The following is a 12,343-nucleotide window of genomic DNA, read 5'->3' on the forward strand; positions in this document are numbered from 1 at the left end:
CAAAATCACTCACTGAGGATACATGCTCCACTGCTTTCAATACAGGGCCAAAACTGGTCGAGAAATCTGCCAAGACAGTAGAGGGCAGCACTGTACCTCTATGCGGAAGATCTGTCAAACTCTGTCATACAATAATACATGTCTTTTATGCGCTAGAATCCAAAGTATCAATGCTGAGAGTGTTTTCAGGCATCAGTACTATCCGTACTATTGTATTTTATGATGTGAACTCAGTCCATTTTTCAGTCAACTGACTGGTTTGCATTCACAGTTTGATTGAACTGTACCTTTGTAAAAATGGTTTACAGGTGACCTGACCATCAGGAGTGATGTCACCGAGGGAGGAGGGATGAACTCAGGCCATGAATGCTTTAGTTGTCCCTGTACTGACACAGGATGCGCCGAGCAAACAGAGCACAGCCAGTCACTTAGAGCAGAGCTACAGAGGAGCAGAGGCACAGGCAGCCCTCACAGCGGGACAGTTTGCTCCAGGATAATCAGCCCAATAAAAGTGCATCTGCCTCTGCAGTGCTGTGTCCTGGGGCGCCTTAGGGACACGCTGTACTGTTGGTTATTTTATTTATATTTGTACTCCACTTGGTCAATTACTTAATGCAGAAGGGGCAACATGCACTTGGCCCAATAATATTATCTTTATTGGTCACTGTCTTGAGGTGGCTGCTCTGTGTAAAAATAGAGCTCAAATCCCTTCCTGAATTTGTTAAAACAGCTTTATTGAATTAGACAGAAATAAGTACTGCCTTGGAAGGTATTTTTACCCAAGTCATTTCCTTAAGTATACACATTTTTAACCACTGTAACTACTACTTGAGTACTTTGGAATTCATTGTCAATATAATATGCAGAAACATGTATGTACACATGCATAAATCAAACAGCATTTTCAAGACTTTTGTGGAAAATAATGCTGTTATGATTAGAAAACATGTACTTTAAACCAGGCATGTATCTATATGTTTTGCATTTCACTCTCCTCATATTGTTATGTTCCTATTATAGTAAATTACATGTCAGTAAGTACAAGGTCTTAAATGTAAATTTGGTTGTTTTTGGCTAAGGGAGAAAACATTCTGGCAGAACAAAATGTAATAGAGTTTTTAGAGCACTGTGCCTTGGGAGCAGAGAGGAGCAATAAGCTCATAGTGTGTGGGTAGAAAAGGGCTAACCTCAGGATGAGCCTCAGTCAAATCCGTAACTTTCCATTTCATATTAACATCCCTGTGTGAGCTCATTATACTACATTAAAACAGGTTTAAACGTCAGATTAGTACACACAGGTAGGCTATATGCATCACATCTTATAACATCAAGAAGTGGTGGAATTATTTTAGTTGTAACTCACAGAAAAGATTCAAGATGAATTCAAATCATTGGGTCGGGGTGATATGCTACATTTGCAATGGTTTCACTGGAACAGTCAATTATTTGTGCTACAAATGCAATGATGTTACTAATGAGCTAACTTTAATTCACTTCAATCAGAGAAATCCCTCTTATCATGTTTATCAAGTATTTACTGGTGTCTTAAAGAGCACCACATCAACAGTAACCCTCTTGGTTGAACTTTCTCTGTCCACTTTTGCTTTCCGAGTCTCTTCCTGTCCTGTGCAGGCCCTGCATCATGTCAGTGGTCTCTGTGGACTTGTAAGTTGCACCTGACCACTCCTCCCATCTGCCTGACCCCATCTGTCTCCAGCTTGTCCCCTGTTCAGAGCGGCCCACCTCCCCTCCACCCCTCCACCCTCTGCATGCGAACAGGCCCCGGATCTCGCCTGGGAGGAAGTGGAATGTTTTTACTGGGAAGTCTGGGATTAGACGACCAGTGCAGGATTTTCATTCCATCCCTTGGTAGCTCCACTCTAAAAGGAAGCCCCAGCTTTGACTTACATAAGTGACTCTTTGACATTTTTCTTAATGAGCTGTGCCGACTGTAGATTGGTGTGCAATTGTGACACAGTATATCACAGATTACTTATTGTAACTCTTTATTTTTAGATCATATTCTAGTCTTTCTGGATTGGTTTAAAGAGCTACTGAACTCTGCAAAGACTGGTAACTTATAAGTGGAAAGTGAAAGAAGGAACAAAAAGCAAATGAGGTCTACATGGTTAATAGTATGAATCCAAAATGTATTGTGTTTTAAATGCATTTTGACTACACTGCTTCTTTAGTTTTGACTCTGTTTAGTGTTACTTTTCTTTATGCACCACTATGGGCCAGACACATTGCATGTAGGGAAACCTGTGTACCTGGAGAAACTTAGCAGACACAGGTAGAAGTTTACACAAATAGAAGCCATTTGGTCCAGGCATCAAACCCAGAATCAGTGAGGAGAGAGTAGGAGTGGGATGAATTTTTAAAGGTCTATCAAGTCACATGTATGTGAAGTAAGAGAGCATTGGAAATCATTATAGTTCAGGTCCTGTTTAAATGAATCAAAGGTCAGTCAAAGTCCAAGTGAAATTGATTGGAGATATTCATTTTCTACTTACAACATTCACACGATTGAATAGAGAAAGATATGGTTTTAATACAGTTTATTTAGGGTTCACCAGTAGCTTGTTTCCATATAACAGGTAACCACCACCAAGTTACAGGTCAGATCTGTTAAAGACCACATATTATGCAAAAAACAAACCCGAGTTGTATTTTGCTTCATTCAAACTTGTTTCATAAATCCATTCATCCAAAATTGTCTTCTCTGAGAACTCAAAATAATCAGTTTGCATTTTGGCTGGATTGTTGCATCAAAGGAAAAATCCAGACTTCTCCTACACAGTTTTTAAGCCAATAGACCATAGCTGGATTTGTTCTGTGGTGAAACTGTGTTCACGACATACATATAGCTCTAATAGCCTAACATTTACGTGGCCAAAGATCTGCATTTGTTTCTTTTCTAATTGTTAATTTACATTGCCGACAGCAGAGGGAGCTCTAACGCCTAAATACCACATTGGAAACACAGGTGTAGTTTATAACACCTGTAACAATGGTTACGAACTGAAAATGTACACATCATTTTCAGTTCATAAATGTGAAACACTAAATCCAAAGCAAATCACAAAGCATCGAAACTTAATTAAAACTGAATTCAAGCCACGAGAATGCATGATATTGTTTTTCAGAGGCAAGTCCATTTATGGTAATAGTGCATGTTTTTGAAGGTATTTTTCAGCAATTAAACCTTTTTGGTTTAATGCCTTGCTGTAGAACATTTCAGGCAAACCTATAGAGTAAAGTTACACAGTGAAGTTGGACATACCATTTAAACTACCATAATGCAGAAAAGGTCTACCTGGAACATTTCATCACACTATCTATTCCTGTCTGAATTTGTGTACATATTACGTAGACAGGCATTTCTTTTCCAGGCCAGAGAGCCCAGGGGGAACTTCCTGTATTTTTGTAACCCGGACGAGAAGCTGTTGATTACCAGAGTGTGTGGGCGCCAATGGGACAGTGACATTAGCGGCAGCACAAGGGGAAAAGGAAATCAATCAGCGGAGTTAGCACAAGGAAGACAATGGCTGTGTGGCAGGGGAGGAAACCTGCATAGGTAATGTGGGCGTATGCACAAGGTATATCTGTTTGCATGTGCATGGATGTAGGCTTGTAATGGCATTGTTTGTCTCTAGCTTTTGCATATGAACCTTGTACACGATATTGCATCATAATCCTACAGGTGAAATGAATAACAGTCTCTTATTTGTGGGTGGAGTATTTAGATATCAAGTTAAGGTGTATCTTCAAAGTTAATAATAATAATATCCATTAGTCACTTTGCTAATACACCACATTCTCATTAGGCAAGGTGGGTGAAGTGTCTTGCCTAAGGACACAACAACAAAGTACATTACGAACCAAGCCCAATCCTCTAGCCCAACAGCTTCTGAGATCAGATGCGACTGGGCATTGACAAGGCAATATGATCCAGTCAATGTACGACAAGTGTTATTTAAGGCAGTAGAGATGTTGGAACAAACATGTAGAATTACAATTAATCAACACGGCCACCACAAAAATAACTAAAAAGGACACACAGTTTTGTTCTAGATTACACAGAGGCAGGTAGTTGGTAACCATAGTTTCAGTCTTCATTTTGAGCTGTTATTGCTCAAACGGTTGAAATCAGTGCTGGAAATGCTAGAAATGAAGCAGGTGGTTACGATGCAAAACACTGATAAAAGTAGTCATAATGTCAAATTTTGTATATTTGCCTTATTTGTAAAATAGTCTCACTTGCTCCTGACCTGTAGCGTCTCAAGAGTGGTGAATGGATGACGGTATTCACAGCTCAAAGTTGTGTTAACCTTTTAAGACAAAAGACTGTGACGCGTGAGCTTTTGCTAATCCAGTGTGGATCTGAATGTCATGTTGCTTTATTCATCCAAAATAAAGTGTGTCGCCAAGGCCTCCAATGAAACATTTCAGCAATTCAGAGTGCAGAGTGAGAGAGAATTCATCGCTATAAAACTAAAGTTCAGACTAGCTCCACATTGGCTAGCAACTCTTCTATAAATTGTTGGACTTAAGTGACAGCAATTATTTTGGTAATACAGTGCATTTCTACTGTGTAAAAATCCATATACTGCTAAACTGTGACATTGAGTATATTGAGGTAGAAGTGAATGAATTTCACTGTGGGCAAAATGTCAAAGTATTTTTTTCCTGGAACAATAAAGGCTGCAATGTGACGCTTGCTTTCCTGACAAGTCACTGACGTCACCTCTCCTTGATCAACACTGACAAGAAGAGAAATCCAACACCTATTTCAGCTCTTGAAGATGGCGAACATGGCAGGGCTTTTTCTTGTGGGCAGTTAGTTTGTGCAGAGTCAAAGGAGGAGGAAGTGATTAAACTGCCATATAGTGACTACTTCTAAAGCAGTTAACTTGCCATGACAGGCCGAAATGGTGATGCACAAAGACGCTCAGGGTGTGATCCAAGAATCAGTTTTAGTCAAAGAAGAGTTATATCTCCTGCTGGTATGGAAGGGGGAGAAAAGTAACAACAGGGAAAGTGAGTCAGACATCCCAAAAGCTGTGAACATTGTCTACAAAAACCCATTAATAGAAGTAGGAAAACTGACTCATGCCAAGGGGTAAACCAGGGGTAAGGGAACTTTATGAATGAGACAATCAAGTGTGTAAGGACGACCTTAAAGTTGATTACTGTGGTGCTTTTTAAACCAAGACAGTTTGAGAAAATGTGTCAGCAAGGTGCAATAATTTAAAATGATAAATCCTTGTTTGTGCAAATCCAAATGTAATACCAAATCCCAAAAGAAACTCACAAATGTCATGAGTGAATTCTTAAAAAACATGGTGAAAATAAACACAATCTCCTGCTTTATGCTAATGGCTGCTGTTATGGTTGAGAAAATTTTTATTCAGTTTTCTCTTTAATATATATAAAATTGATTTCAGACGTTGCAGGTACACATAATAGTCCTCCGCACAAAATCCACGAAAATAAGTGGTTGTATGCCAAGTGGAGGTGAAACGTCAGCCTCGGCGACACAATGAAGACATCCTTGGAGATGGTCTGTTGTTTGGTTGCAGTTGTCAGGGAGTCCTCCACACTTGGGCAATAAGGAAAAAGGATTATTTGCTTTGGCCGTGAATGGAAGCTCTAATCAGATCTTTGTGACATGTGAAAACACTGTTTGTCCGCTTCACCGCCCACTTCACGCTCAATCTCTGTGTAGTTTTCCTCACCTTTTACCCCAATACAAATCATTCTCCACTATATTATTCAGACTCTGTAATGTACAAATTATCTTATTTAAGAAGGAAAAGGAAAGCATAAAAATACATACAACCAGGAAAAATTAAAAGGGCAGTATGTAACTTTTCTGTAGGGAGGTCTGCATCCTCCTTGTCTCCGTGAAGATTACTATTATTACTTTGACGACGATGTTCCACAGTATTACATTAAACACATCTATTTTGCATTTATTCAACTTGAAAACATGCATTCTCACTGTGCGCGGACTCGTCTTTCCACAGATCTGACATGTGATGTGGTTTAGTAGTTCCACCTGCTAGTCTCCATGGAGATACATAAGTTTAATGACATACTGTGGGACAATACAGACAAAGCAATACCAACTGCACCGAGACAAGCAGGTGGTGGACCCTTCACCAGAAAAGTTACATGGTGCACCTTTAATGAAAGCTTTAAGGCTCAAAGTGGCACAGAATAGATAGAGTCCAGGTTGTACAGAATATATCTAAAAGGTTGCACAAGGTGGTTGCACATCATGCTCTTTATCTGATCTCACAATCCTGCTATTGTAATGGAACACCGGTGAAAACAGAATATTACACGCCATGAGACATTCTTAGGACAATCCATTCTTTATGTCTGCCCCAGGTGGAAGTCTTTGGGGCAAGTGGAGGCTGGATGCGGGCTTAAGATGTGGAGAGAGTGCTGAGGTAACCATGATGATAAGCACCTCACCAATTCTTTGTACATTGTGTTTCAAAATGGATCAAGTAGATTTACAGGATGATTCTAATAGAGTCGCATTTCAAGGTTGTCTGTAGTTCATTGTGAGGACATTTGGTTGATGGTAGTTTTGATTCATTTACAGTTTTCATTTTAATAGTGAAGATACATACTAGAAAATGATCAACTATTCTCTTTACATACCAACACGCTGGAGGGACTATGTCTCTCGGCTGGCCTGGGAATGCCTTGGGGTCCCACTGGAGGAGCTGGAGGACGTGTCTGGGGTGAGGGAAGTCTGGGAGTCCCTGCTTAGACTGCTGCCCCCGCGACCCGGCCCCGGATAAGAGGAAGAAAATGGATGGATGGATACATACCATAGTACTAAGCTATTAAGTGACTTCAAAAGATCCCTACTAAATCTTATATAAATGTACTGCATTTAATACTTAATTATTGTATAAAATTATCAGGTTTGTAACTATCAAGATTTTATATTTGTAGGACAGCTTATATGTGGGATGAAGCCTAAACAAGCAATTTAGGGCTTTAGGTTTCTTCCCGAACAATGACCAAACTGGTAGAAGACAGGCATTGACAAAATAGCTTTTTTTCTAGCATCTTGCCTCACAATATGAAGGTCTTTGGTTGTGCTATACAACTTATATAACGGTATAAAAGCACTTTAAAGTCAAGATGAATAATACAGACTATAACTTGTATCGTTTCAAGGTTAAGAATTTGCCTTTCGTAGACAGTGAGCAATTTTCTCTCATTTTGTAATCATTTGTTCATTGCATTTGAGCCTGAAGATAAAATTAGTGGTCAAACTTAATGGAAAGTAACAGAAATGGTTTGAATTATGGTTTGGGCTAAGTCATGGCTGTCTGTCAAGTCTATTAAGTTGTGGTTTGAACAAAGCCAGATGCAGCTTGATGCTTCTCTGTCCAAAAGACGTCATTTGAACAGTAACCTAATTCTTGTTGACAGGTAGGAAGACCTGTTTAGTTTCGTCCCGGACTGTCTTAAGAAAACTCATGATGCTGGAGCCGCCGGTGCCCCTCTCCTCCAGGGCCGTGGGTGCTTTGCGGATCAGTTCTTCTTTAGTGTTCTTCTCATAGCGTAGCTGGCGGGCACGGGCAGCAGGTACCGTTATATAGCGACTCACAATATTTATATGGTAGTTTCGAAACTCAATTAACTTGGTCACACAAAGCTGAAAGACCTGGTTTAGCTCTTCATCACATTGTTCTTGTACAAAATTCCTTAAAGATGGCTGCCTAGAGATGTCCTGGATCATTTGCTTGTGAGCAGGGGGCATGTAGTCCCTCATACGGGAGAGAAAGACTCCTACATAGAGGTATAGTATTTTGAGTTAAAAATATTATGTTAATAATTCTGTTAATTAATCAAGTCAATTTAGAGCTGGGCAACATGACAAAATGAATCACCATTTCTTTCCACATATTGATCGTTCACAGTTTTCAATTCAATTTTATTTTGTCATATAAATATAAAATGAAAACAAATGGATTTCATTATTTATTTTGTGAACATAAACAAGATGGACTTTTAGTAACTGCCAACACAAAAATAGTCCACTTTCTTGCTCCAATGTTTGAACAGAGGATTGACTATAGAAAATTACTTTTAATCATGACTGAATCTCTCAAATGTGATTAATTGCCCAGCCCTAATTCATCGTGACATATTGTGAACTGTCTTACCAGCTTTGGCTTCATGCTTGATGCCTAAAAGTTCATCTAAACAGTGTAATAAGCTGCTCTGTGCTGCACTCCCTCCGGAAAACTCCAGAGGCTCAGGCTGGACTCCTTCATAGATTAGACCATTGGGCATGCTGGGATTGTCCTTCCAACTTTTGAGAAAGCATAGAATACATGTTTTATTAAGCAGACATTTTGAGACGCACTATGATTTATAATGTGTTACAATGATTTCAGGGTTCGGATGTGATTACTGAGTCATTGGTTGGCGCTAATACATCCTTATAAGCTGATTTTCTAAATCCTTTTGTTGTACATCTCACTACATCAATAAATCTCATCTGGTGGCTTGGCAAACTACATAACATCCACCTTGTAATCCATGCTGACAAGGTTTGCCTGGTACTACTGTTTTTATATGTAATTTCAAGGTGGGGCAAATAGTTTAAAGTAAATTAATCATTGGTGTGGTTTTAAAGACATCCACATCGTTCAAAACAAATCTAGGTGCAGTAACATTAGAATTCATCTTGGCTCTTTGGTAGTTTGGAGCTATAAACTGTCACACCTCTGCTGTGATTAGTCCAGGGGGAGTGCGTTGGAGAAAATCAAACCTCTATGGAGCAATACCAGACTTACGCAATCCCAGTGTCCTTTTATTTATTCTATATCTTTCCAATGAACATGTTAAAACCACCTCAATTGGGCCTTTTCTCATATGAGTTGTCACTCCGATGTCACTCCATTTTGTCTGAAAACCATACATCAGTGCTTATCTCATCGCTGCAGTTAATAGCATTACCCAGACAAGTAGATCCTTATAACACCATAGAAAACAGAAGGCTCGACATACACTGTAAAGACAAATATTTCAGGAAATAAAATCAATAATACACACGACAGTACATGACTGATACTTATGTCATAGCACTAAGCCCACCATGCATAAGTTTGCATGCCTCGGTCATGTCGTGTATAGACTTGCTGATGTCCTGCAGAGCTTGAGCCACAGCCTCAGTGTGCCCACAGCTCACTCCTCTGAACACTGTAGGAATGCTCTGCAAACACAAGCATACACTCTTTAAGCCCACACTTTTGCTTTTACAATGCATGAAATCCAGGACTTCAAAATATACTATACCTTAAGTGCTGGAATTGCAGCAAGCTCCACCAAGAGAGTGACCATAAAGAAACCCCTCAAACTGTCTCCCCCTGGCAGTCTGACCACCAAATCCAAGTTCCTAAATAACATGATTGTAACTATTACTGTTCTTACTTGATATAACTACTATTTAGTAAGTGTTATTTAAAAGATTTTACACACATACTCCATGTCAAAAGGCCTGTAATCAGATGGACATAATATCATTAGCACACATAGCTGCAAAGATTGTTGGCAACTTATATACTTTGTTATGAATGGTTTTACCTTTCTGGATCCCGTTTTTTCCAGTTTGCCAAGACTGCATCAGCGTGTATAAAGATAGGGGGAAGACCTAATCTCTGTGACACCTCCCAGTATGGGACAGCCAAGTTCCGTGGCAGGACCTAAAAATAAAACCTCTACATTTGTTTTTGAAAAAAGGCAATCAACAAATATGTGAGAAGTGGTTTGTGAGGTGAGGCCATATTGTTTGCGTGCTAAATGTCCTGACTCAGGTTACCTATGGATATTGGTAACCTGAACAGTAGATACTGAATAAAGCTGTTAAGATAAATCTTACAGTAGCCTCTGGTTTCAACAAACACGACACAGAATCTATTGTAAAGTGGCTGTGTCAGATCTTTCCGTTTTTATTTAGTTTATTGCACAGTCGTCTATTTCAGTTTTCAGATTGTTTCAGAGGCCATCACAGTAAATAACAGTTTGAAAACGATCAGCTATTATCTTTACAATGTTACCCTTTTTATAAGCCCTGATAATATTAAATACAACGGAACAGAGGTACTTTGACAGTGTTGTCCTCTCCCTCCTGCCAGACGTAGCTCATGGTTGTAGCGCCTAGAGCCAGGTGGGCCAGCCGCAGCTCTCTGTGTGTTTGCAGATACTGGCTGCTCAGCAGTGGCATCTGGACAAAGGCAACAGCTCTGAACTTTCACACCAGGGTCAACTGTCCTTGTGAGTTTGTTGTCCTTACTTACCCTGTTCACACGAGAGCGCAGCTCACGGGAGTGCACCAGCTCTGGGAGATGGAGGGCAATATCCATCCATGGCAGGTAGTACGGTGGGAGCTCTGTCTGCAAATCATGTTAAGGTTTTTTATGTATTTGAAATTTCATTATCTTTCAGTGTTCAAAGATACTAAGTAAAACATGTTCAACAACACTGATTTTTTACTTATAACATTCATAAATAGAAGATATATTCTCTTTCTCTTTTTAAGTGATTTATCCCCAGCCTTAAGGGTTTCATTCATTCATTTTGTTTTGATTGTTATTATATTGCTGTTTTTGAACCAGTGGAGGCACATTTTTCAACAGTTTTAGCAATAAATACGTAATACATCTAGCCATTTAACTTTTTTTTTTTTACTATGTCAAGACGTCAATAAGTTGCATCCACATTCCAGAATTTGATGACAAAATTCACATTTTTTTCTTATAAGAAAAATAGTGTTAAAAAAAAAAAAAAAGTTATTTACTTGATATGTTTTGTTGGTAGGATTTCCACCTTCATGAGAGGTGTCAGCTGACTGGTGTGATGTGTTTCTTATGGCTGTTGTTACCAGGCTTGGTCCATTTGACAGGTCTGGCAGTCTAACAGACCACACCTGCCCCCATGTGGTGGTCTCTGGAGAACTGAGTCCCACGTGTGAGTCAAGGTAAACACTCCTTTATCTCTGCTAATGGTCCAAGTGCCCCGCTTTCTGATTTCAATAGCCTCTGGTGACAAGGGAGCGTTTACCTTGACTCACACATGGGACTCACCTTAGAGACCACCACACGGGGCAGGAGAGATCAGTCTGATAAAAATCAGACCTGTTAAACTGGCCACACCTGGTAACAACAGCTGAGAAGAGATACATCGCATCACTCACTTCTGACAAAAGCAGAAGTCCTACCACCAAAATATATCAGATACATTTTTAAACACTATTTGTCTTATTAGAAGAAATGCAAAGTTTGTTATAAACATGACACAAAATGATTTTTGTAAACATAGAATTTGATGATGTCATAATCTCAGCCGGTGGACAAGGGCCTATGTAACTATATAATGGGAGATTTACATTTTTTTAAAGAAATATCCAAAATGGAAATCCACAAATGTTGAACCTTATTATTATTTGTTAAGGATTGGCTCCCCAAACATTAATCTCATGGCTCAAAGATTTTTCACGTCATGTTAACAATCACTTCTCTGGAGTTGGATAATGGCACCACTTTCTGAGGCAACTGTGTAAAAGTAATTTCACTTGTGTTTGTTCATGCTAACAGAAATGTTAAACTCAGAGATATTAAGAATAAACCAGGTCAACAAATCTAAAATAGATTAAAATGAAAGAATGTTTCTGGTTGTTCTTAATGCACTGAAAAAACACAGAAGAAATGCATCCTTAACCTGAGCGTGCTTGCATCTCCATAAACCTGACTTTTTTTTCCCTGGAGGAGGGCCTCCTGCTTGTTTCCATGGAAATATTGTTTCAGTATGGCATAAAACATATCTGTCTCCAAGGAGAATGTTCCATGTTCTGAAGTGTGGTTTTAACTTTTCTTATATAATCATGCAGGTGACCTGCCACTTCCAGAAAGTTACATATAGTAGCTTTAAAATGCAAATTCTGCAAATTCTACCATTGCATTCTAACCTGTCCAGCTCAATTTAAACTGTAGGGATTCTACAATGTTGTGATTTCATGTGTATACAACCTATAGAATCACTGGTATGCCTAAATTACAAACTACAAAAAGATAGTGAAATAGCTAACATTATTTTAGCACTGTTAATAAAATACATGTATTTGACATACCAAAGGCTCCTGCAGAATGAATCCCAGATCTTCTGAAACATAATAGGAGTCCAGGCAAAAGGTTTTTGTTGAATCTTGGTCAGCTAAAGACATAGTTATACAAATTGTGTGTCTAGTTGCTAATATATTTCCCAATCCTTGAACTTTGGACTTTGGAGTCATCAAATGCCTAGTGTT

The 12,343-nt window shown here is 39.1% G+C and overlaps 1 protein-coding gene across 1 annotated transcript; it reads right to left on the bottom strand.

Annotated features, from left to right (window-relative positions):
• Positions 1 to 7,044: 7,044 nt before the first annotated feature.
• ido1 (indoleamine 2,3-dioxygenase 1) lies at positions 7,045 to 12,291 on the bottom strand. The gene is made up of 10 exons (XM_033972943.2): positions 12,167 to 12,291; positions 10,338 to 10,433; positions 10,145 to 10,264; positions 9,625 to 9,743; positions 9,524 to 9,538; positions 9,337 to 9,436; positions 9,136 to 9,253; positions 8,998 to 9,049; positions 8,199 to 8,347; positions 7,045 to 7,821 (listed from the first exon to the last, which is right to left on the bottom strand). Exons 1-10 carry the CDS (start codon positions 12,257 to 12,259, stop codon positions 7,445 to 7,447), a joined length of 1,239 nt encoding a protein of 412 aa, XP_033828834.1. The 5' UTR covers positions 12,260 to 12,291; the 3' UTR covers positions 7,045 to 7,444.
• Positions 12,292 to 12,343: the final 52 nt, after the last annotated feature.

This window comes from Periophthalmus magnuspinnatus, chromosome 9, assembly GCF_009829125.3.
Source record: "Periophthalmus magnuspinnatus isolate fPerMag1 chromosome 9, fPerMag1.2.pri, whole genome shotgun sequence".
NCBI classification, from domain to species: Eukaryota; Metazoa; Chordata; class Actinopteri; order Gobiiformes; family Gobiidae; genus Periophthalmus; species Periophthalmus magnuspinnatus.